This window comes from Callorhinus ursinus, unplaced genomic scaffold (genome assembly GCF_003265705.2).
Source record: "Callorhinus ursinus isolate GAN/ISIS: 27379988/994484 unplaced genomic scaffold, GSC_fseal_2.0 scaffold29, whole genome shotgun sequence".
NCBI lineage: Eukaryota > Metazoa > Chordata > Mammalia > Carnivora > Otariidae > Callorhinus > Callorhinus ursinus.
The window spans coordinates 15,239,207-15,265,281 of record NW_027397091.1 but is presented as its reverse complement, the minus strand read 5'-3'; the positions used below and the strand labels follow the sequence as shown (position 1 = coordinate 15,265,281).

At 42.6% G+C, this 26,075-nt stretch overlaps 1 protein-coding gene across 8 annotated transcripts; it reads right to left on the bottom strand.

Annotated features, from left to right (window-relative positions):
* Positions 1-2,021: 2,021 nt before the first annotated feature.
* ZNF133 (zinc finger protein 133) lies at positions 2,022-25,856 on the bottom strand. Of its 8 annotated transcripts, none has more exons than XM_073878433.1 (6): positions 25,684-25,856; positions 24,322-24,394; positions 13,089-13,163; positions 6,129-6,255; positions 5,893-5,988; positions 2,022-3,949 (listed from the first exon to the last, which is right to left on the bottom strand). In XM_073878433.1, exons 3-6 carry the CDS (start codon positions 13,119-13,121, stop codon positions 2,202-2,204), a joined length of 2,004 nt encoding a protein of 667 aa, XP_073734534.1. In that variant the 5' UTR covers positions 13,122-13,163; positions 24,322-24,394; positions 25,684-25,856; the 3' UTR covers positions 2,022-2,201. The 8 variants fall into 8 exon arrangements, with proteins under 8 accessions (XP_073734534.1, XP_025732689.2, XP_025732688.1 ...); XM_025876904.2 differs by lacking the exon at positions 25,684-25,856 and adding an exon at positions 25,369-25,592; XM_025876903.2 differs by lacking the exon at positions 13,089-13,163.
* Between the last annotated feature and the right edge of the window lie 219 nt (positions 25,857-26,075).

Sequence of the window (26,075 nt, the reverse complement as noted above, 5' to 3'; positions counted from 1 at the left end):
TTCTCCCATATTCTCTCAATCAAGCAAATCACTAAGGCCAATCCAGATCCATGGGAGGATAAACAGACTCTGTCTCTCTCTCTTTCTCACACACGCACACACACACACGCGCACACACACACACACACACACACACACGAAGGAACTGATGTCCATCTTGGAGATTATCTCCACAGTCTACCATCTGAACACCAAACTTCATGTCCATCGCATGTGAAATATACACTCACCCCTAAGACCCTCAAAGTCTTTTCCCATTATGGCATCGACTCAGAGTTCAGAATCCTGTTATCTAAACCGTATCAAAGCATAGATGATTCTTTATCTGAAGACTTGAGAGCTTAAGATACATATCTGACATTCAATGTTGATTTAGGGATAAAATATAACCACAATAAATGCTTCTATTAAAAAAATGGTGAAATGAAAGATATACAGCAGGTACCAGTTCATAGACATTTTGAAATTCAGCGGGGCACAGGCCACTAGTTCCTTAATTAGTGTCCAGTACTGCTCCCTGGCAGTGATTCTCCATTATTTTTATGTCTACACTGAGTTATTCTTCTGAAATAGCCTGTATTTGCAGCTTAGATTTCTCAGCCTGCCTCCCCACCCATAGAGAAGTAGGGATTTTAGGGCACCTGGGTGGCTCAGCTGGTTAAGCGTCTGCCTTTGGCTCAGGACATGATTCCAGGGTCCTGGGATCAAGCCCTGTGTTGGGCTCCTGGCTTAGCGGGGAGTCTGTCTCTCCCTGTCCCTCTGCCCTGCCCCCTGCTCATGCTCTCTCTCTCAAATAAATAAATAAAAATCTTAAAAAAAAAAAAAAGAGAAGTAGGGATTTTTCTCTGTCTTTTCAGAGTAGGCTGGTGTTTCTATTACAAACTCATGTTTCCCATGCCTCCTACAGAAGTTCATTCCATTAGATAAAACCACGTCTACAGAGCTCTTCAGGGGAAGGCTCTCTCTGGTTTGGGTTGCCAGGGTGCGGTAGGACGACATCTTTACAATTCATAGAAACCGTTTTGTGTAGCTGAGAGTCTAGGACCTATACACTTCAATCTTCTTAAGTCTTAGAAAAGGGTTTACAGCTGCATCCTTGAGATGGGTCTTTACCCTAAAGGTCATTTGTTTTGAGCAAGGCCACTTTGGACCGGAACACGGTGAAAGTATGGTTAGGAGTCTTTATGGCTGAGTATCTCTAACCTTGAGATTGGAGAATCGCTGAGGGTGTGCAGCTAAGGGAACTTGGACCAGTTCCTGGATGGCTAGCAGGGCCTGGGCCTGAGACGGAGAGCTGAGGAGCATGACTGTAAGTTCTAAACCCTGGTATTCCAGGACTGATTTGGGAGAATGGCTTCAAGAGTCTTCTCCCTGTTAATGGAGGACTGAGGAGAGCATGTGGTTAAAGGTCATTATATTATTGGAGTGCCAGTGTGATAGTGTGGCTGGGGGGTGGTTGGAGATCCTCCATGTTCTTGGTGGTCTGATAGGAACGTGACTGGAGACCCCAGGCTCTGAGATGAAGGAACTGGCTGGTCACCGCTGAAAAACTCCAGGCCTGAGGGACTGGAGTGTTGGGGACAATGTACTGTTGGAGGGGCTCCATGGTGGGAGGACCAGGGACTAAATAAAGCCTGAGAAAAAGCATTTAAGGTGGGTTAGGGGAGGATTCAGCAAACTAGAGACATTTGAGAGCTAGGAGGAGGGAAGCGAGAAAGGGGGCTGTCACAGAAGTCAAGGGAAGAGGGTAGTTGCAGATCAAAGTGGGCCTGCTAGAGGAAGCCATGTTTTTTGGAAGACACCTGGAAGATTCCCTCCCCTCGCCTGAAATCCCTGAATACAGTTCCTCGATTTGCCCCCTCTACCAAGGACCAGACTTTCTAGTAAATATTCTAGTGACTCAGTTCCTGTTTTCCAGGGAATTGAATTCTTGTGGAAGAGTAGACTTAGGAGTTCAAGTTACCTGTACCCCTCCTTGTCCCCTATCTTTACAGATGGGTGAATGAGGTACATAGTCAAGGTTACGGATTTGTAAAGAAGCAATGTTTATTAGAACAAAAGGCCACAAAACATGAAGACTTAGTGTGGAGAAAGTGAACTAAGTCCAATGTCCTCTGACCACTCCTGGAATGCACTTCTCTACTCCATTTCATGAAAGTATAACAGTTCTGATGACTTAGTCCGCACCACTACCTTCACTCTCAAAGAGCGTGTAAGAGGTCAGGAGATTGTCCCACACAGGCCTCAGAGTCAGGCTGGAGTGGAGGTTTGTAGTGCACAGATTTCATCCTCCTGTGTCTGCTGAGGTGGGACTTCTGGCTGAAGCCTTGGCCGCACATCTTGCACACGTAAGGCTTCTCTCCCTGGTGTGTCATCTGATGTAAGAGGAGGTGTGACTTCTGGATAAAGTCTTGGCCACACTCTCTGCACACACATGGCTTCTCTTCTGAATGTACCCGCTTGTGTGTGATTAAAGCTGACTTGTTGCTAAAGCCTAGTCCACACTGTCTGCACGTGTAAGGCTTCTCCCTCGAGTGCTTCCTCTTGTGCCTGATGAGACCTGCCTGGTGACTGAAGCCTCGCCCACACTCCCTGCACACGTACGGCTTTTCCCCTGAGTGTGTCCTCTGGTGGGCAACGAGGTTCGACTTCTGGCTGAAGCCTCGCCCGCACTCCTCACACACCATGGGCTTTTCCCCTGAATGCGTCCTCTGGTGTCTGATGAGATTTGACTGCTGGCTGAAGCCTCGCCCACAATCCTTGCACACGATGGGCTTATCCCCTGAGTGTATGTTCTGGTGTCTGTTGAGGTGTGACTTCAGGCTAAAGCCGCGTCCACACACCCCGCACACATAAGGCTTCTCCCCGGTGTGTGTGCGCCTGTGTGAGATGAGAGTTGAATTCTGGCTAAAGCTGTGCCCACACACTCCACACACGTAAGGTTTCTCTTTGGAGTGTGTCCTCTGGTGGTTGACCAGGGTCGTCCTCTGCCTAAAGCAGCGCCCGCACTCCTTGCAGGCGTAAGGCTTCTCCCCGGAGTGTGTTCTCTGGTGTGAGATGAGGTTCGAGCGGTCACTGAAGCCTAGTCCGCAGTCACCGCATACGATGGTTTTCTCCTCTAAGTGTGTCCTCTGGTGTCTGACGACAGCAGACTTCTGGCTAAAGCCTTTCCCACACTCCCGGCACACGTAGGGCTTCTCCCCCGAGTGTGTTCTCCGGTGTATGATGAGGTTTGACTTCTGACTAAAGCCTCGCCCGCACTCACTGCACATATACGGCTTCTCGCCTGAGTGTGTCCTCTCGTGTATGATAAGTGTTGACTTCCGGTTAAATCCGCGGCCGCACTCCCTGCACACAATCGGTTTCTCCCCCGAGTGCGCCTTCTGGTGCCTGGCAAGGCTCTTCTTCAGACTGAAGCCCTTCTCACACACCCCACACACGTATGGCTTCTCCCCGGAGTGAATCCTCTGGTGACTGAGCAGGTTTGTCATCTTGCTGAAGCCCAGTCCACACTCTCTACAGTTGACCGTTCCAAATCCTAAGACTTCTATCCTCTTCAACAGTCTGTCTGCTTCCTCAGGGTTCCCTGCTGGGGTGGGGCTGGACTCTATTTCCACGCCTCTGAGGCCACTCCGGGAGCTGACCGGCTGCCTTTGGGGTGGCCTAGAGAATGCCCCCGAAGTCCTCTTCTTTGTCTTGCCAAACAAAGGCTTGGCGCCTTCTCTCTCCTGACCTTCTGCTTTATCCCTCCAGGGCTCTCGATCTGAGGCCTGTTGCTGCTGCTTCTGGTCCCCTGGGCACGGATCCCCGGGCGCGACAGGAGCCTCTGCACACAGGCATGTGAAGACCCAGGGGGGATGATTACACAGCATGTGCTGCACGTGGACCTTCTGACTGGAAAAATCCGAAGGGCAGAAAGGACAGAGGTGGAGTTCTGGCTTTGGTTCCACTGCAGAGGGAAAAGTTGGAGTCAGAACTGAGACGCTGTGGGGTAGCCCGAGCAATTCTGCCCAGTCTGCTGGGAGACCCGCTTCCCTGCTCTTCAAAATGCTTAAAACTGGAGAGCTACCCAGCCAAGACTTCCTTTAAATGACGTGCTCTTCCAGCCTCTTCTATTACAACCCAGAAAGCCCCCTCCCAAGCCTCTCCCGTGTAGCCAGCTATAAAAAATCATCCCAGGCAGTTTCAGCTCTTTTATATAGGGACACTAAGCAACAGTCCTCCCCGGCTCCCACAACTGTCTCGTCGCCACCACGCACATGACCGAAACCGTGTCCACGAGTATCTCCTCTGACTGAGTGAGATCTGACCAGAGGACCTGTAGGGAAATGTCAGGTCTTTCCCTATTTCCCCCTGAGAACAAAGGGACAGATGGAGAGAACACTCATTCAGAATGGAGAACCCCTAGTTGTAGGAAGCAGCATAAAAATGGTTAAAGAGATCGTGTGTGAGATGCCTGGAGTTCCTCCACTCACTAGCGAATATTTATTAGAGGATGGCTTTGGGCCAGAATTTCTACAAGGCCATAGGTTTTCAGCAATGGATGACACAAACACAGTATAGTCCCCTACTCCCTTAAAGATGCTCCCTCCTGGGGTTCCTGACCAGTTTAATTCCTGTTAATTTCCATAATTAGTCTAAATAAAAATCTTCCCACAAATCAGCATAGAAGCAAAAATTTCTTCGTATAGTACCTCGTGTGTAGAAGATGCTGAGTGTATTGTTTTATCACAGCTGCTTCTAGTCTTCTGAAGGCAATAAACGACCAAATAATTTGAGAAACCAGGTAGTGATGGTACTGGACCAACCTGAACACAATTTTCTTGATCAATGAACTGAACTTTTATTTTTTTATTTTTTTAAAGATTTTATTTATCTGTCAGAGAGAAAGCACAGGCAGGGAGAGGAGCAGAGGGAGAGGGAGAAGCAGACTCCCTGCTGAGCAGAGGGCCTGACGCGGGGCTCAATCCTAGGACCCCGAGATCATGACCTGAGCTGAAGGCAGACGCTTAACCGACTGAGCCACCCAGGCGTCCCAATGAAATGAACTTTTAAAAATCAACTGTATACACATCTATCTTCCAGTATTTGATACAGAATGTTACTGTATTTGGAGATGGGGCCTTTAAAGAGGTAGTTAAGTTAAAGCTTAATTAAGCGGTAATTAAGGTTAAAGGGGTCACAAGGGTAGAGCCCTTATCTGATGTGAATAGTGTCCTTACAAGAGGAGGGAGAAACAGCAAGGATGTGCACGTGCAGAGAAGCCATGTGAGGACATAAAGAGAAGGCGGCCATCTGCAAGCTTGCCCTCTTTCTGTAGCTTGCTGGGTTTTTTCTTACATTCTTGCTCAATCTTTTTAAAAAACAGTAACAGAAAGAAGTCCATGAGGGGTGCCTGGGTGGCTCAGTGGGTTAAGCGTCTGCCTTCGGCTCAGGTCATGATCCCAGTGTCCTGGGATCGAGCCCTGCATCGGGTTCCCTGCTCAGCAGGGAGTCTCCTTCTCCCTCTGCCTGCTGATCCCCCTGCTTGTGTTCCCTCTCTCTCTCTCTCACTTGCTATCTCTCTCTCTCTCTCTCTCAAATAAATGAAATCTTTAAAAAGAAAAGCAAAAAAAAGAAGCCCAGGCCTACGGAAGAGATCTGAGTGAGGGAAAGAGGGCAAACCCAGTGGGAGGAAGAAAGACTTCTAGTGGCAGAAGGAGATGAGAGACACCAGGAGAGCCCTGCCCTTAGGTGAGGATGAAGGTCTAGAAGGGAGGCCATGCCAGGCAACGCCAACCACAGCACGGGAGGTGAGAACAGCTGCTCTCTAGCACCAGGGCAATGCCTCCTGTCTCCCACGCCGAGCTGCCTGCAGCTCTGTTCTCCGTTTGCCTAGCACTCCCCACTCACCTGGACGGGCGGCTGGTGGGCATGTTCTCTCCTCTCTCCAGGTTTCCTTCCCTTGCTCCAGCTGGGTGATAAGTTTTGGCTTAGAAAATGGAATTCCTGCTCACAGGAAAAGAAAAAACAAGGTGGCTGTAGGTTAGGGGCACAAGGGCCAACTCAGAAAGCAAGATGGCTGCTTCAAGCACAGCCTAAAATGCCCCGCAGCAGGGACATGAGTCCTTAGAGATTCCAGGGCTTACCCAGTGAGACCAGGTTGCTGTAGTTCTCCAGCATCACCTCCCTGTACAGGGATCTCTGAGCGGGGCTCAGCAGCATCCACTCTTCCTGGCTGAAATCCACAGCCACATCTCTGAATGCCATGTGTGCCTGTAACAGAAAACACAGCTCTGCTCACTGAGGAGCCAGCCTTGCCCACGACTCAGGCTGAGGGGAAGGGAGGATGCTGCCCAGTGGGCGGCGGGTGAGCTACCAAGATTCTGTCTTGGGGGCACCTTGTGCTCAGTCAGTTAAGTCTCTGACTCGATTTCAGCTCAGGTCATGACCTCAAAGTCCTAAGATCAAGCCCCGTGTCGGGCTCCTCACTCAGCAGGGAGTCTGCTTGAGATTCTCTCTCCCTCTCCTTCTGCCCCTCCCCCTGCTCATGCTCTCTCTCTCTCTCTCTCTCTCTCTCTGAAATAAATAAATAAATCTTAGGGACACTTGGGTGGCTCAGTCAGTTAAGTGTCCGACTCCTGATTTCAGTCATGAGATTGAGCCCCATGTCAGACTCTACTGGGCGTGGAGCCTGCTTGGGATTCTCTCTCCCTCTCTCTCTGTCCCTCCCCCCACTTGTGTGTGCCCGTGCACACTCTCTCTCTCTCTCAAAATAAAATAAACAAATCTTTAAAAATAAATTAAAAAAAAAATACTCTGCCTTTGATTGTGACCCTGATGCCATGTGTTCCAAGACCTTTAAACCTCTGTTGCTATCCAGCCAACAACACCTGTGAATCTACATTCAAGATCCTGGGTGGGCTGTGTGGAGAATATGTGCAAAAAAAAAGTCCCTAACTTTTAGGAACTTTAAATCTAGGCAGATAGAAGAGCAAACAATAAATAAAAAGTAAACAAAAGTAAAAATGTAACAGACTTTGAATTTTAAGAATTTAAAAAATTAAGTAATATTACCAATCACATTAGTATTGAAGCATCTGAATGACTAAAGTTCATACAATTCAATAATGGCACAGCCTAACTATAACTTAGTCCTTTCCGTAAATGCCATGGTCCCTTGGCCTCCTTGGGTCTGAGAGGCACAAGTGGGGCATAGTGAGGAGCATGGACTTGAACGTACTGCCTGGGTTTGGGGTCCACCTCTGTGGTCAACTAGTGAAATGTAGATAATAGTATATTAAATTTATGGCCCCACACTGTGGATGCTCAGGGTGGACCTTCTTGGCTACTCAACCTTCAAATTCATCTCTATATTCATTCTCACCCCCCTGCCCAGTTTTACTAATCTCCTTAACTCTATTTCAAAATGGTGAGCACAGTGAAATACGGACATCAGGAAAGAGTCCTGAAGAAGCCCCAGGGACTTCTCTTAAAGAATGGGCAGGAGTGAGGAGAAGAGGGAAGTGTTAGGTATTCCAGATGAAGCATGCAGGGAGCGGAGAAGACGACACTGTGAGCAAAGGAAGAGAGGAAGCCACCATGTGGACACGGAGGACAACCCGGGAGGAATAAAAGGTAGAATACAGAAGAGGTGGAATGTAGCAGCCTATAGATTTTTTAATTTTGATTGTAAAATATACCTAACAAATATCACACTATTTTTACCATTTTAGGTGTACATTTCAGTAGGATTAAGTATATTCACGTAGTTGTACAACCATCGCGGCTATCCATCTCCAGGACTTGTTCATCATCCCATGCTGAAACTGTAACCATTAAATAATAACCCCTCCTCCTCCCAAACCCTGATAACTACCATTTTGGTTTCCATCTCTATGTATGTGGTTATTCTACGTACTTCAAGTTAATTGGACTTACACAATATCGGTCTTTTTGTGTCTGGCTAATTTCAAGGTTCATTCCTTTGGAAGCATGAACTCAGAATTTCCTCTCTTTTCAAGACTAAAAAATATTTGATTTTATGTATAGACCATTCATCCATTGATGGACATCTGGTCTGATTCACTTTTTAATGACTGTGAATAATACCACCTCACAAATTGGTGTACAGTGATCTGTTTGAGTCCCTGCTTTCAATTATCTGGGGGTATATACTCAGAAGTAGAATTACAAGAGCAAATGGGAATGTCACATTCATTTTTTTCAGGAATCACTGTGTTCCACAGCAACTGCATCATTTTATAACTCCACTAGCGATGCAGAGGGGTTCTAATTTCTCCACATCCTCACCAATACTTGTTGCTTTCTGTTTTATTTTTGTTGTTTTTATAACAGCCATCTGATGAGTGTAAAATGGTATCTCACTGTGGACTTAGACTGCATTTCCCTAATGATTAGTGATGATGATCATCTTTTCACATGCCTATTTGCCATCTATATAACTTATTTGCAAAATATCTATTCAAATTCTTTTCTTTGCCCATTCTTGAATTGGGGTCTTTGTATTTTTGTTGGGTTACAGTTTTTTATATATTCTGAATGTTAATCACTTATCAGATCACTTATCAGATAAGTGATTTGGAAATATATTTGCACACAGATTATAAATTCTGATGAAGACCAATTTATCTATTTCTTCTTTTGTTGCCTGGGCTTTTGGTGTAATGTCCAAGAACTCATCACTAAACCCAATTTCATGAAGCTTTCCCCTGTCTTTTTCCTAAGAGTTTTATAGTTTTAGTTCCTTCTGTTTAGGTTTTCAATCCATTTTGAGTTCATTTTTGTATATGGTGTGAGATTTGGGTCCAACTACATTCTTTTGCATGTAGGCATAGCTTCCTAGCACAATCTATTAAATAGACTGTCTTTTCCACATTGAATGGTCTTGGTACTCTTGTCCAAAATCATTTGACCATATACATGAGGGTTCATTTCTGGGCTCCGTGTTCTATTCCATTAGTCTGTAATTCCGTCTTTATCCCAGTACCAAACAGCTTGGATGACTGTAACTTTGTAGTAAATTTTGAAATCAAGAACTGTGAGCCCTTCATGTTTGTTCTTTTTCAAGATTGTTTTGGCTATTCAGAGTCCCTTGAGATTTCATATGAATTTTAAGGTGAAGTTTTCTATTTCTTTTTTTTTTTTTTAAGATTAAGTTTTCTATTTCTGAAGAAAAGAAGAAAAAGCCATTGAGATTTTTGTAGAGATTACACTGAATCGACTTCAGTACTGTTGTCATCTCAGCAATATTAAAATTTCCATCCATGAACATGGTGTCTTTCCATTTCTTTAATTATTTCAGGAAGGTTTTGTATTTTTCAATGTACAAGTCTTTTGCCTTCTTAAGTTTTTTTTAAGTATTTTATTCTTTTTGATGCTATTGGAAGTAGAACTGTTTTCTTAATTTCTTTTTCCAATTGTTCATTGTTAGTGTATAGAAATGCAGCTGGCTTTTGTGTGTTAATTTTGTATCTTGCTATTTTGTTGAATTTGTATATTAGTTCCAACAGGTTTTGTGTGTGTGTCTGGAATCCTTTCTACATATACACAGTCATGTCATCTGCTAATTTTACTTCTTCCTTTCTAATTTAGATACTTTTTTTTTTTTTTTTTTTACTTTTCTTTCCTACTTACTCTGGCTAGAATTCCTAATACTGTGTTAAACAGAAGTGGCAGAAGTGGGTATATGTGTCATATCTGATCTTTTATCTTACAGAAAAATCTTTTAGTCTTCTACCATGGAGTATGTTAGCTGTGAGTTTTTCATATACATGAGCTATTCCTAGCTTGAGTATTTTTATCATAAAAGAGTGCTGGATTTTATCAATACTTTCTGCATCAGTTGAGAGGACCATGGGGTTTTTGCTCTTCATCTGTTAATGTGGTATATTTATTGATGTTTACACGTTGAACCATCCTAGCATTCTAGGACTAGACTTAGTCAGTGGGATTCTTTTAATATGCTGTATAATTCTATACAGTGTATAGAATTCTTTTACTACTGTAGAAAAGTGTATAATTCTTCTAATATGCTGAATTTGGTTTGCTAGTATTATGTTGAGAATTTTTGCACCAGTACTCATAAGCGATCTTGGCCTGTAATTTTCTTTACTGGTTTTGTATCAAGGTTTGTCTGATTTTGGTATCAAGGTGATGCTGACCTCACAGAATTAGCTAGGCAGTGTTCCTTCTTCATGTTGAGGGGGGAAATGTTTGAAAATTGGTGTTTTTCTTTAAATGCATGATAAAATTCACCAGTGAAGGCATCAGTCCAGGGCTGTTCTTTGTTGGGAGCTTTTGATTACTGATTTAATGTCCTTACTAGTCTATCAAGACTTTCTAATTCTTTTTTTTTTTTTTCCAAGACTTTCTGTTTCTTACTGATTCTGTCCTGGGGTTTTCTGTTTCTAAGAAGCTGTCCATTTCATCTAGGCCATCCAGTTTGTTGGGGTACAATAGTTTATAACAGTCTCATATAACCCCCCTTATTTCTGTAGAATCAGCAGTAATGCCCCACTTCATTTCTGATTTTAGTAATCTGAACTTTCTTGTTTTCTCAGTCAAGCTAGCTAAAGGTTTTGTCAATTTTGATAAACTTTTCAAAGAAATAATTTTTGGTTTTATTGATTTTTCTCTATTATTTTTCTATTCTCTATTTAACCCTGTTCTAATCTTGACTCTTTTCTTCCTCTGCTACCTTGGGTTTAGTTTGTTCTTTTTCTAGACTCTTAAGTTGTAAAATTATGTTGTTTCCTGGAGATCTTTTTCTTTCTTTTCTTTTTTTAGGAGAGGGAGGGAGGGAGAGGGGAAGAGAGAGAGAATATCTTAAGCAGGCTCCATACCCAGCACAGAGTCCGACGTGGGGCTTGATCTCACAACCCTGAGATCATGACCTGAGCTGAAATCAAGAGTCGGACACTTAACCAACTGAGCCACCCAGGTGCCCCTTCATATCCTTTTGTGTACATTCTGTATCTATTTTCATTAGAGTTATCACAGTGATTAAATTTAACATCCTAAAGTTATAACACCCTAATATGAATTGATATCAGCTTAACTTCAATAGCACAATTCTATATAGCTCTATCCTCACCTCTTGTCAGTTATTAAAGTCATAAGACTACTTTGTGCATTGTGTCCAAAAATATAGACTCATAATTGTGTTTTAAGGCATTAATCTCTTAAATCATTCAGAAAACAAAAAGTGTAGTAAACCAAAGTGACAATAACACTAGCTTATATAACTGCCAACTTATTTACCTGTAGAAATTTATTTCTTCCTATAGCAGCAAGTAACTGTCTACTATCATTTCATTGCACCCTCAAAGACTCCCATGAGTATTTCTTGCAAGGCAAGTCTGGTGGCTGCAAACTATATGACTTTTTCTTTTTCTGGGAATGTCTTGATTTCTCCCTTACTTTTGAAGGACAGTTTTTGCTGGATATAGAATTCCTGGTTGACAATTTTTTCTTTCAGCATGGAATATATCAACCCACTGTCTTCTGGCTTCCAAAGTTACTGATTAGAAATCTGCTGATAGATTTTAGAGGACCCTTTGTATGTGACAAGTTGCTTCTCTCTTGCTGTTTTCAAGATTCTATGTTGCTTTTGGCTTTCAAGTGTTTGGTTACACTGTATTGTGGTGTGGGTCTCTTTGACACTTTATCCTACTTGGAGTTTGTTGAGCTTCTTATTTGCTTTTTATGTCTTCTGTCTCTTTATTTCTATTTCCAGTTTGTCCTAAAATAATTTTCTTGATTTTGTTCATGTCTTCCTTTAGCTAAGAGAATCTTAAGACAACTGTTTTAAAGTCTTTGTCCAGTAAGTCCCACCATCTGGCCTTTATCAGCGATAGTTTTTAATGATTTATTTTTTTCCTCTGAATGGACTATATTGTCATGTTTCTTTGCCTCCTGATTTTCTGTGGAAAATTGGATATCTGAATATTATAATATGACAACTCTAGAACTCAGACTCCCTAGTATCTACTGGGTTTTAAAATTATTGTAGGCTGTCTATGCTGCGATTCAGCCTATGGTGTAAACTTAGGGTTTTCTTGGGTCTCTTTCTTTTTTTTTTTAAAGATTTTATTTATTTATTTGAGAGAGAGAATGAGAGACAGAGAAAGTACATGAGAGGGGGGAAGGTCAGAGGGAGAAGCAGACTCCCTGCTGAGCAGGGAGTCCGATGCGGGACTCGATCCCAGGACTCCAGGATCATGACCTGAGCCGAAGGCAGTCGTTCAACCAACTGAGCCACCCAGGCGCCCTTCTTGGGTCTTTCTTATGCTTTTCTGATCCTGTGCCTTTCCATGGGCATGCATGGTAACTTTCTAAATCAAAAGGATGTATAGGGATACATGCAGTTGTTTTGGATGTTCCATCCTGAAATGTCTGACGAAAAAGGTGAAAAGGGAAAAAATAAAGAGGAAGAAATTTCCCAGGATCTGGTTCTTTAAATCTCCTACTTCAGCCAGTGGGGGTTGTAACAATGTAATGCCCATTTCTGTAATGAGAAGCAGCAATCAGGAATCAGAATACAGATCCTCAGTATTTGGAGGACAAGGTCCTTACTGCCCCCCCCGGCCTCCGCAAGCTGTGTGCAAACTGCTTCAGGAACACACGCATGGCTTTCTGCCATGGGGGAAGGGGATGTGTGATGGGTACTGCACTAAGAGTGGAAACTGACCGTTCCAAACCTTCCCTTGGAAGCTGCAAGCATTCAACTAGACTCCAGAGTTCCAAAATAGTTACATCAGACAGATTTTGCCAACAAAATTGTTGCCTACGTGGGGAGACAGATTCCTGGTGCTTCCTACTTCATTATTTTCCCTGATATCACTCTCAGCTTATAAAAGTTTTAAAGCTGAACAAAGGAATGTAGACTCTCTCCTGTCCTGTAGAACTGTGCGTTGTTCAGGGTTAGCCACTTGGTGAGTGACTTAAATCATAGATGGAACAGGCTTCAGGTAAAGTAAATCACTCCAAGACTAATGCTAGACTCTGCCAGGTACCAACAAGGCAGCCAGAATAAGAAAATGAGTCTATCCTGACACAGCCAGTGTGGAAATACAGAAAACACTCACCATTACCCTGGCTTTCCGGCACCCTGTGGCCATTTTCCCTGGTATCCCTAAAGAAGGATATCTCAGAAGGCAGATCTGGGTAAGGAAAACAGAAATGAAAGGGTGTCAGGTAGAAATGCTCTCCCCATGAGTGAGGCAGGACCTGCCTCAGTTGGGGGACAGGTGGCATGATGTTACCAGGCTGATTCTCAACTAGGGCCCTGGAAAAAGGTCCAGAAAGCCAGGCATTCAACAGGTTCAGTTCCAAACTCTCCTGATAACAACTTAAATGTAAAAGGACATTTTTGAGGCCATTTACTTGGAAGTACATAATGTTAAGTGCAGGATTACGAATTTGAGGGGTTGTGAAAATGGTATTCTGGTTGTTTTTCAAAGATACATATTGAAGTATTTATGGATGGAAATGATTAAAAACATTTCAGAAAAAATGAGACAAAAACATGAAAGAAGACTGCAACATGGTGATGACTGTTAAAGTTGGGGCTTTATTATACTATTCTTGCTGCTTTTGAACATGTCTGGAATTCTTCCATTAATAAAAATTATTTTAAAATTCTTAGCCAGCAAAAAAACTTATGCAATATGGCAAAATGTTAAGAAGCGTTAAATCAAGATGATGTATGTAAGGATGGTCATTATACTGTTGTCTCTTTTATGTTTGAGAATTTTCATTAAAAAAGTAAAAAGTATACAGTTTTTTCATTGGATAGCCAGGACATATAAAACAGTGTGTTGAGAACAAAACCAGTGGAATCCAAAGCAATAACCAAGGACAGAAACTGGCAAGAATTAATGATCAATTGTAAATAATAAACTATGACAACTCAGGTTAAATAAATAAATATTATGACTTAGACGAAGTGGTTAGGGAAAAAATGAAATAAAATGGCAAATCATTTATAAGGGAAGTCAAAAGACATTTTTCAAGAAATTTACTTTTGTGGTTTAATTTCATTCGATGTAATTATACATGTGATTAACATCTCTGTTAGTGTTAGAAAGAATCCAGAGTAGTCTGAAGATTATAAAAGAAAAAGTTTAGTTCTCTTTCTGGACTTTGCCCCAGGCCCACATCTGGGTAACTGCTGTTAACTATTTCATTAGTGCTCTTTATCATTTTGTCTCGTCATTTTCATTTGTATTTGGGTACATGTGTAAACATGTAAAGTAACAATGTTACTTTCCCATAAATAAAAACCATCTGTATTCTGACTTATTTGCATTTAATATCTTGGGTCTATGTGTACACCAGTACTCACAGACCTAACTCCATTGTTTTTATTTAAAAAGAATTTCTTTTAAAACTCCATTCTTTTTAATAATTGTTATACTTTGTCCAACAGCAGACCATATTTTCTTTTTTTTTTTTTAAAGATTTTATTTATTTATTTGCCAGAAACAGAGAGAGGGAGAGTACAAGCAGGGGGAGTGGCAGGATGTGGGACTCGATCCCAGGACCGTGAGATCATGACCTGAGCCAAAGGCAGACGTTTAACCATCTGAGCCACCCAGGCGCCCCCAGACCACATTTTCTTTAACAAAGTATTCTTCTGTCATTGGACAGGCTGTCGTATTTATCACCAAAATGTTATAAGCAATACCTTTTTGCAAACATGTCAGTCTTTCTGTATGAGTGCTAACAGAGTGGAATTACTGGGCTTAATTTTGGACATGTGCTTACACTGCCAAATTGCCCTCCAAAGGCTGACCAACTCACAATGCCAATGACCACATATTAAGTATGTGCCCCTTTCCACACTTTTGGTTAATACTTGATTCATCCAAGGGATTCTTCAAGTAAGAAGCCTATAGGAAACGAGTTTTACACATGCAAGAGCTTGGGGAATTCTATAGCCTTAAGCTCTTTGTGAAGAATCTACTGGAAGATGGATATTAAACACAGTAAGACCGGAAAGGGAAACTAGGTAAAGAACTGATGGTGAGCATCTAATATACAGAATTGTAGATCTAGCACAACACAGTGGGTGGGTAAGAGAGCAGGGAAGAAAAATATATACTAATGGTATATGGCATGTGTTCTGATAAAGTAGAAATGCCACTAAAATGGGAGAAGAGACAAGGGAAGGGGAAAGTAGAAAAGGTTTACTGAATGCTGCATTAGGTGAGAGTTGGAGGGAAAACACAAATGAAGTCACAGAATTTCTAAAAATAATAATGAAAACACTGTGGATGTGTGGGATTCATTTAAAACAGTGAGATGAGGGAAATGTACAGTTTTAGATATATTAATAGAGATAACAGAAATTAATGAACAGAAAAATGGGTAATAAGTGAAATCCTAATTTCTTAAAAATTTAGTGAAATAAACACAGCTATCTTAAGAAAAGAGAAAACATAAATATTGAAAATAAGAAACCACAAAGGGAAAATGCCAGTTTTTTGAACTGTCAATGTATTGGGTTTAAAACAACAACAAAAAAAACCCAACAAATTGTTTTCACCTGCTTTCTATTCCAGAAAGTAGGAAAAAAACAAAAACTGAGAAAAAGAGAAGAAAATGTTTTTTAAAAGAACAAGAAAGAGTAAATTAAAAACCAGTAGCATTAGATTGTGATACTGAGAACAGCTTGCATCAAACTAACCCTTTTACTAATAACTATACACCCTAACCAAAACATAAAAAAAAAAAAAAATCGAAGATACCGCAACCAAAAGCAGTGTGAAACCGGAGGGGGTACAACCCTTGAAAGAAGGGATGCATACTGGTGAGACCTGTATTTAACTCGTTTTTCACCTGAGGGCACTCCCCAGTTCAAGCGGCACAGGAGGAATAGATCAATAGTCTGTGGCTTCCAGACTTTCTGGAAACAGCCTGGCAAAATCCTAGAAAAGTGGGAGCAACTAGGGATGGAGCCTCAAATCTACACACAAGCACCTCCTAAAGTTGGTTGAATACTTTGGCTGAATGCAGAAGGCAAGAAACAAAGAGCTCAAGTGGCTAACAATGGATGGAAGGTGAATGGAGCTGTGCAGGTTTCTGCTACTGTTCACAGGTGAGACTGAGTTTAGAGCTTGAATCCAATCAAGTCAAAGATTGCTAAATACCTTAGATAGGCTTCTACTGAAACACAGGTCATTTACACAAAACATACATCCTTTCAGCATACCTGGACAGAGGATATTCTAACTTCAAATTACCTGTGAATAAATTACCCATAAAAAAAGCAAAAAATAAAAAAAATTTTTTTAAAAAGCATAAAACACAAAACCAGTGCGCTATCTCGTTTACTTCCAACATTAAGCCATCAGAGAGTAGAAGAGCAGCTCAGGGGGGAAAACTACATGAAAGAGAGAAGAGAGACATTAACAGCAGATTTAAAGTTGATAGAAGTGGCGCCTGGGTGGCTCAGTCCTTAAGCGGCTGCCTTCGGCTCAGGTCATGATCCCAGGTCCTGGGATCGAGCCCGCATCGAGCCCCGCATCGGGCTCCCTGCCCCGCGGGAAGCCTGCTTCTCTCTCTCCCACCCCCTCTGCTTGTGTTCCCTCTCTCTGTGTGTCTCTCTCAGTCAAATAAATAAAATCTTAAAAAAAAATAAAAAATAAAGTTGATAGAAAACAACCATCAGAAAAGAAACATTACCATGCATGAAAAAATGCTGAAAATGTGTACTGATAGGTCAGAATACTTACTACAGGGACGGGACTTAAAAGCTTAGGCAGAATGAGCACAGGATGTCTTGGAAAGGGGAAGCTCGAAAGGAAAAGGGGATTACAAGCAAGGAAAAGGCAACTCTTGGAAACTCCAAGGTAAAGGGGAAAAATAAGCAAGGGGGAAATACAGGGTCCTGCAAAAGAGAAGAGAATTAAAAAAAGAACACACAATCTCTCCTCCTGCTGCAATCCAGCAAAGGAATCATACTAGTTACACTAACAGAAGAGTTTCCCGTCAAAAACACAAGAATCTGACAGTTGTTTACAGAAATGCAGATGTGCAGTCCTCCTCTATTCCAGAGTTCAGCTAAAAAAAATTCTACAAAAAAAAAAAGGAAAGAAAGAAAAGGAAAGGAAAGAAAAAAATAGTAATAGAGAAAAAGAATAACAAAACACTACAAGCTGAATTCAATATCCTCAAACATTTGGGCATATGAGAAATCATCTTGAATCAAAAATTCAAATTTGTAACTATGTTGAGGAAATAGTCTTAAACTTATTGTGATAATCATTTCCCAACATATACATGTATCAAATCATTATGTTGCACACCTTAAACTAATACAATGTTACATATCAATTATATTTCAGCAAATCTGGAAACAAAACTCAAAAGCTAAGAACAGAAATGGACAAAAAAATTAAGAAACAAAATGAGTGTTGACTGAAGTTCAGAAAGAAATGAAACTAAGTTACAAGACAGCAAAGAATAGATTGAAATGAAAACAGGATGGGCGTTGAAGTGTAGCAGGAAAACCACTTGAGAGAATAAAAATGAAACAAAGGATGGGCTAGAGAGAAAGTGGTTGAAATGGAAATCAGACAATAAAGGGAATATCACCCATATAATTGTAGTTCCTGAAGAAAACAAACAAACAAAAAGGAAACAATATTTAAAACTACAGTCCAAGAAAACTTCAAGAATAGATGACCTGAGTCTAAATATGAAAGGACCTACAGAGTACCAGGGAAGTTTACTCACAACTACCCACTTCAAGATATCTACTAGAAAAGCTATCAGGCCTTTAAGAACAAGAATCCTAAAGGATCTTAGGCAAAAAATATATCAGACTTTCATCAAAATTATCAAAATCATCATTCAACCCATCTTGTACTGTTCAGAATATAAAATGGTGCAGCCACAATGGAGAACAATATAGTGTTTGCTCAAAAAATTAAAAATAGAATTATCATAAAATCTACCAATCCCACTTCTGGGGATATCCCAGAAGAACTGAAAGCAGGGACTGGAACTGATATTTTTTTTTTTAAAGATTTTATTTATTTATTTGACAGAGAGAGACAGCGAGAGAGGGAACACAAGCAGGGGGAGCAGGAGAGGGAGAAGCAGGCTTCCTGCAGAGCAGGAAGCCCGATGTGGGGCTCGATCCTAGGACCCTGAGATCATGACCTGAGCCGAAGGCAGACGCTTAACGACTGAGCCACCCAGGCGCCCCTGGAACTGATATTTGTACACTTATGTTTATAGCAGTATTCATAATAGCTAAAACATGGAAACAACCCAATGTCCATTAACAGATGAATGGATAAACAAAATCACACACACACACACACACACACACACACACACACACAGATAAAAAAGGGAAATCCTGACACATGGTACAACATAGTTTAACCTTGAAGACATCAGACTAAGTGAAATAAATCAGACACAAAAAGACACATATTGTATGATTTGACATACATGAGGTAATTAGAGTAATTAAATTCACATGGACAGAAGTAGAAGGATGGTTGAGAGGGGCTCAGGGGAAGGGAAAATAGGGAGTTATTACTTAATGGGTACAGAGTTTCAGTTTGGAAAGATGAAAAAAGTTCTGGAGATGGAGAGTGGGGTGGTTGTACAATAATGTGAATATACTTAAATGCTGCTGAACTATACATTTAAAATGGTTAAAATGGTATATATATTTTACCACATTAAAAAAAATGTATGAAAAAAAAAAAAGTCATCCAAAGCAGTGGAGCTACATTTACCAGAAACTTAAGGAAAGACATTATGAGCCAAAGATTTCATATTCATCCAAGGGATTCTTCAAGTAAGAAGCCTATAGGAAACCATTTTACACATGCAAGAGCTTGGGGAATTCCGTAGGCATAAGCTCTTTGTGAGAAGCTCTTTGTTTTGTTTTGTTTTTTAAAGATTTTATTTATTTACTTGACAGAGCGAAAGAGCACAAGCAGGGGGAGCAGCAGAGGGAGAGGAAGAAGCAGGCCCCCTTCCAAGCAGGGAGCCTGATGCGGGACTCGATCCCAGGACCCTGGGATCATGACCTGAGCCGAAGGCAGATGCTTAACCATCTGAGCCACCCAGGCGCCCCGAGAAGCTCTTTGTGAGGAATCTACTGGAAGATGAATATTAAACATGATAAAACAGGAAAGGGAAACCAGGTAAAGAACTGATGGTGAGCATTTATATATATAACTGTAGATCTAGCACAACACAGTGGGTAAGAGAGCAGGGAAGAAAAATATATACTAATGGTATATGACATGTGTTCTGATAAAGTAGAAATGCCACTAAAATGGGAGAAGAGACAAGGGAAGGGTAAAGTAGAAAAGGTTTACTGAATGTTGCATTAGGTGGGAGTTGGAGGGAAAACACAAATGAAGTCACAGAATTTCTAAAAATAATAATGAAAACCCTGTGGATGTGTGGGATTCATTTAAAACAGTGAGCAAGGGAAATGTACAGCTTTAGATATTTTAATAAAGATAAGAATGGAAATTAATGAACAGAAAAAAGTATAATAAGTGAAATCTTAATTTCTTTTTTTTTAAGCTTTTATTTATTTATTTGACACAGAGAGAACCAGAGAGAGAGAGAAAGAGACAGAGAGCAAGCACAGGCAGGGGGAACGGCAGGCAGGGGAGAAGCAGGCTCCCTGCTGAGCAAGGACCCTGGGCTCATGACCTGAGCAGAAGGCAGCTGCTTAACCAACTGAGCCACCCAGGTGCCCCGAAATCTTAATTTCTATAAAAAAATTAGTGAAACATGGCTAACTTAAGAAAAGAGAAAGCAGGGGCGCCCAGCTGGCTCAGTCGTTAAGCGTCTGCCTTCGGCTCAGGTCATGATCCCAGGCTCCTGGGATGGAGCCCCGGCATCGGGCTCCCTGCTCTGCGGGAAGCCTGCTTCTCCCTCTCCCACTCCCCCCGCTTGTGTTCCCTCTCTCGCTGTGTCTCTCTCTGTCAAATAAATAAAATCTTAAAAAAAAAAAAAAGAGAAAGCATAAATATTGAAAGTAAGAAATAACATAGGGGAAATAACTACTGACTCACCAAAACACATTTTTAAAAAGTCATATGAGTATTTTTCAGACCTTTATAAAAAAAATTTGTATACCTAGATGAAATACATAACTTCTAAGGAAATGTAACTGACGCCAGATGGTCACAAGGGAATTTCACCAACCTTTCAAACCAGATAGTACCAATGCTCAAAACACTGTCCCAGAGCACTGAAAAATGAAGGGAACTTCCTTATTCTTTTTATAAAGCAACTCTAATGTTGACACCTAAACTTGATGGTAGTTCAAAAAACTGAAAATTAAAGATCATTATCACTTATGAATATTGAAGCAAAATTCTAGAAATATCAGCTAAGAGACTCCACCATGACAATAAGAAAATATTTCACCAAGACAAAGTGGGATTCCCAGAAATTCAAGATTGGTGCAGTATTAGGAAATCCATTACTATAATATACCATATTAATCAACAGATCTAAGGGAAAAACCAAGTGTTTTTATGCATGCTGAAATATTCTTTAACAAAACTCAACACCCACTCCTTACTTAAAAAAAAAAAACTCAAGAACATAAGATTGATGGATTTTTAGAACTTTTTATTTTGAACTAATTTTAGTCTTATAGAGAAGTTGCAAAAATATCAATTCTCATATAACCTTCACCCAGCTTTCTCTAATGTTAACATCTTAGAAAACCATAGTACAATGATCAAAACCAGGAAATTGGTATTGACTAAATCATAGTCCTTAATCAAATTTGTCGGTTTTTCCACTAGTGTCCTTTTTCTGGTCCAGGATTCAGATGAAGTTCCCATATTGTATTTAGTTGCCAGGTATGTTTAATTTCCTCCAATCTGTGACAGTTCCTGTCTTTTCTTGTCTTTCGTGAACTTGACACTTTTGAAGAATATCCCTCAATTTTGTGTTTGTCAGATGTTTTTTTCACGATCAGAAGGAGGTTAGTTCATTTTTGGCTAGATTATCTCAGAAGTGATGTCATGTCCTTTTCAGTGTACTGCATCAAGGAGTTGATGATACTGATGTGTCTATTACTGATGATATTAACCTTGATCTTGATCACTTGGTTAAGGCGATGTCTGCTGGGGTTTTATAATAAATATCTTGGGAGAGATACTTTGAGATTATACAAATACCCTGTTTCTCTTCAAATGTCCACTCACTAATGTTAGCATGCATTTGTGGGATGTGTCCACGGTAGTTATTACTGTGGTATTTACCAAATGATGAGGGTCTATTTCCCTTTTTAATTTTAAATTCATTAATTATTCTGTAAGCAAGAGCTGTCCCTTCTCCCCCATTTTTTAAATTTATTCAATTCTTTATATCAGTATGGATTCATATCTTATCCCATGGGTTATAATAGAATATCATCACTATTTGGCTGCTCAAATCATTCCAGCTTCAAACACTGGGAGCTCCTTTGGGTTGGCCTTGTTCCTGCTTTACCCAGTAAACGCGGCCCAAGTGACACTGTGCCAGTTACAGGTTTATGTCTTAAGGCTAGAGAGCTTATGTTCTACGGAGGCCCAAATACCATGTAAGAGGTTCAACTCCTCTGCCGGACAGACCATGCAGAGACAGAGGCCCTGATACTACGTGGACAGAGTGAGGCCCAGCTGTCCAGCTGACCCCAGCCTTCTAGCCAACCCAGAAAGGGCCCAATATATGAAGGAACCATCTCTGATGTTTCAACCCAAACAAGTCCCCAAGGGACTGTGGCCACAGCCAGGTCTGTAACTCACACAGAGCAGAAGAACCACAAAGCTGATCCCAGTAAACCCAAAGAATTGTGAGAAATTATAACATGCTGATTCTTCTGAGCCACTAAGTTTTGGGGTGGTTTGTTGTGCAGCAATCAATAATCAGAACACTTCCAGACATGCCATGCCTTCTCCCTCCTCAACTTTCTTAATGACAGAAGCACCTTCCCTCTCGCCCATGTGCCTTACTCAGACACCAGGACTACTTCCCCACTTGCCATAGAAAGCCCATTACCAAGGCTGACTGATTCTACCTCTGAAAACTCTCTCAATTTCTCCCCACTCCCATACCTGCTGGGGAAGGAGGACAATGGCCATAGTCCCTCCTGGTAGGGTCTGCAGACCCTCTCCCAGCATTCCAGTCAGCCTCATCCCTTCCTCCCAGAATCAGCTCTACGTACATACAGTTGGATCATTCACTCATTCAGTAAAATATTAAGCTTTTACTGTATGATAGGCACTATTTTAGACACTGGGGATATAAAAGTGAACAAAGAAAAAAAACACCTGCCCTCACTGACACAAAAGTCCAGAGGAGGAAGATGGGCATTCTAAATTAATGAGTAAAACACACAGTACATCAGGAAGTGATGCGTGAGATGAAGACCAATATAGCAGGGAAGGAGAAAAGTAACAGAAGCAGGGTGGGGTTTTGGAATTTTATTTATTTATTTATTTATTTATTTATTTATTTATTTTTAATGGGGTGGGGCTTGGAATTTTAAATAGTGGTTAGGCATGGCCCCTCTGAAAAGGTGACAGAGTAAACATCTAAAGCATGTGAAGGAGTGAGCCAAGTGGGTAGGTCTGAAAAGAGCCAGTTCACTGGGGCTGGTATGCTGAGCAACACAGGCAAGAGCCAGGGCATGGTCAAGGTACAGAGTTCACTGTGGCTGGTGTGCTGTGCTTGAGACTGAGTAGGAAAGAGAAAGTTCAAGTGTAAACATGGGGGGAGATCATACCCCACTTTGTAGGATACTGATTCTGACTTTGACTGAGATAAGAAGCCACTAGAAGGTTTTGAGCAAATGCATGACATGATTTGATTGACATTTGAAAAGATCCCTCTGGTTGCTGTACTTACTAATACACTTTAGGGGGGATGAGGGAAGATGCAAAGAGATCATTCAAGAGATATGATTATCCAGGTGAGCCAGGTGAAATAGTGGTGGTTTGGGCCACGGTGGAAGCAGCAGAGGTTGGAGATTGTGTGTGTGAGTCCAGATTTGCTTAGTAGGGATGGAGTATAAAAAGGCCAAGGTTTTGACACTGAGCAATCTGAAGGAAGATGTCATGTCTCTGCTCCCTATTAGAGCTAAAGTCCCTGAAAGAGTGGTCTATATTCTCTTGGGGTAGAGCATGTTTGGGGAGGTAATCAGAGTTTGTTGTTGGACACATTAGGTTTGAGATGCTGAAGACATATCCGAGAGAAAATCTGAAGTAGACAGCAGGAGACTGGAATCTGGGCTGAAAGGCACAGGCCTAGGCTGAACCTCAGAGAGATGGCATTGAAGGCCTTGAGAGGAGATGGGGCCACCATGGAGACAGTGTGGCTGGAGAAGATGAAAAGTCCAAGAACAGTGGGGGTTTGGGAGAAGAAAAGCTGGGAAGAGGGACAGGAGGAGCGGCCTATGAGGTAAAAGGAAAACCTGGAAACCAGGAGCCACCATGTGAAAGGATATTTTAAGAGGGAAGTACGATGCAACAATGTAAAATGTCGCTGAGAACTGACTGTGGCCATTAGCCACGAGATGCACAACCTCCATGAGAATGTTTTTCAGTGGGTAGAGCTGACTAGGCCTCATTGGAATATTTAAGAGATGAAGGAAGGATAGACATGGAGGTAGCAGCAGGGACAAGTCTTTCAAGTTTAGCTCTAACAGAAAGGAAAGACATACAGCCATAGCTGGAGGGGGCAATCATGTCACTGCTCTAGGTTCCCCCCTGCCCTCAGATCCAGGCCACACTCACTAACCTGTCATTTAGGGCTCATTCCAACAATGACCAACCCACGCCTTTCCAATAACACCCCCCGCCCCGCCCGGCCAGCGTGAACGTCCCTTCCAGCCAGCGAGGATGACAACGCGAGTCTTCAAACTACATCACCCGCTTAGCCTAACCAGGTGCCAGTGACTCAAGAGAAAAAGGATGAGGTACCCAATCCAGAGGGACAGCTGGACAGTCACAATGCAGCCTGAGAGCCCAAGAGTCCTGACAGTGTCGCATGTTCTGCTGCTGACAAGGACACACTGGAAGTATTCCCTGGGGGAAATCCAGGAATGCTTTCCAGTGGGACTGCATCTGAGCTCAATCAACAGAGTTTATACTGAAGCAGAGAGGCATGGAGAAATCAAAGGGTCACGAATGAGGACACAAGGTCTGAAGAATAGTCCCTGTGAAAACTGTCACCTTGTTTTCCTGCGAATGGGACACTGTAGGGCACAAGATGTCAAAGTTGAGCAAAGGAAACCCACCGAGGTCCGGCATGCAAATGGGAAGGGGTCCCCACCTGAAGCTGGACTGTCAGGAGCCCGGGAGTCCTCTCTTTGCCCACCGGGCAGTCCTCTCTGGGCAGGCAGGGGCTGCAGGGGGCAGATCAAGAACAAAAAAGGTTCAGAAGAGTAACTGGAAACCCTCGGCTCCAGTAGGGTAGGGCCTCCTCCTCCTCAAAGGAATGGGCCTATCCCTGAAGAAAAGACTGTGGGCAGCTTGCTGGGAACACAGCCTGCCCTGACACGCTGCTGACACTGAATATGAGCTGAGCTGATCCTCCCTCACCTTTGTTCTTAATAGTACTTATTGGGCACTGAGTATATACCAGTGACTGTTCCAGGTACTGTAGGAGTTTCACCGATTCTCCTCACCCAGTGAAGTACTATTTCTTATCTTCATTTTACAGAGGAGAAAATTGAGACACAGAGAGGTCAGTCTCTTGCCCAAGATGGCACAGCTACGAAATGACTGAGCCTGGATGAGATCTGGCTGTAGAGGCCATATTCTTAACCAGTAAGGGCAGTGACTGCTAATCTCTGTGGGTTGTAAGGATTCTCAGTGTGTGCATTATGAGAAGAATCAAAATTGGTCATAAGGTGATAAGCACTGAATTTGAGTAACGGGTCTATGGAGTTCTATCTACTTCTGACTGTTTGAAATTTCTCCATCATAAAAAGTTAAAATGGACCTTCAAATTCCAAAGGCTGTTCACACCAGCTATGTGGGAATGTGATTCCTGTGGTCAGTGAGGATCCTTGGGACCTTTGAAAAACTTGCCTAGTGCACCCTAACCCGACCTCTTCCTCCATGGCCGGAACCCTGGGGCGACCAGCCAAATTTGAGAGCCTAGGATCGCGCCAAAATGGCCACTCCACACCCAGTGCAACTCGGGCACGTCTGGCCAAGCCAGCCTGCCTGTCGCCTCGCCTCGGCAAAAGTGAGGGGTAGCTGGACCCAAAAAAAGGACGATCAACATCCTCCCACCGAAACTCCGGACACATGTCCCCAGGGACGGCTCTCACGCCACCACCTAGGAAATATCAGCCCCCCAAAGGCTACTTACTGAACTCCCCGCAAACCCGGAGAGTTGTGACATGAGCGACCCCCTCTCTCAACATCGCGGATTTCGGCCAAGGCCGAACCTGTCCCCAACCGCAGGAACCTTTGGACGAAAGGCCCAAGCCCAGCACCCACCACCACTGTGCTTTGCGGCTGAGCTTCACCCACGTTCCTCGGAGATGCGCGCCCACACCCCCCAAAATAAGACATCCGGGAGAGCACGGCCTGAGCCACGACAGCGTGTCCCCACCACTACCTCCTCTCCCCGCCATCTGCACCGTCCCCAGCCTCAGCCCATAGACCAGCCTTTAAGACCTACCTTGCTGCACCAGGAAGGGCACAGTTGCTGCAAGGGTCCCGCGGGAGCCTCACTCACCAGCGCCACTAAAGAACAAGGGGTCACTCCAGCCACCAGCTGGAGACCTACTTCTGTAGGGTGCCGGGACTACACTATCCAGCATCCTCGGCGTGGCGCCGGGGCCACACCTCCCAGGATGCTCCGCGCAACCAGACACGCACTGACAGCCCACAGCTCCCATTGGCCTCCCAGGGAGCCGTTTCTGGGTAGCGTTCCCCGGTCATTAGAGAATGACCACCGTGGCACCTGGATCCCTGGTATTTTTTTTCTTAATACCACGTTTACAAAACATGTACAGGGTCTCGGGTGAAGCTTCTCGCCCTGCCGTGACCGCTTCTCTAATGCTTCCCCCT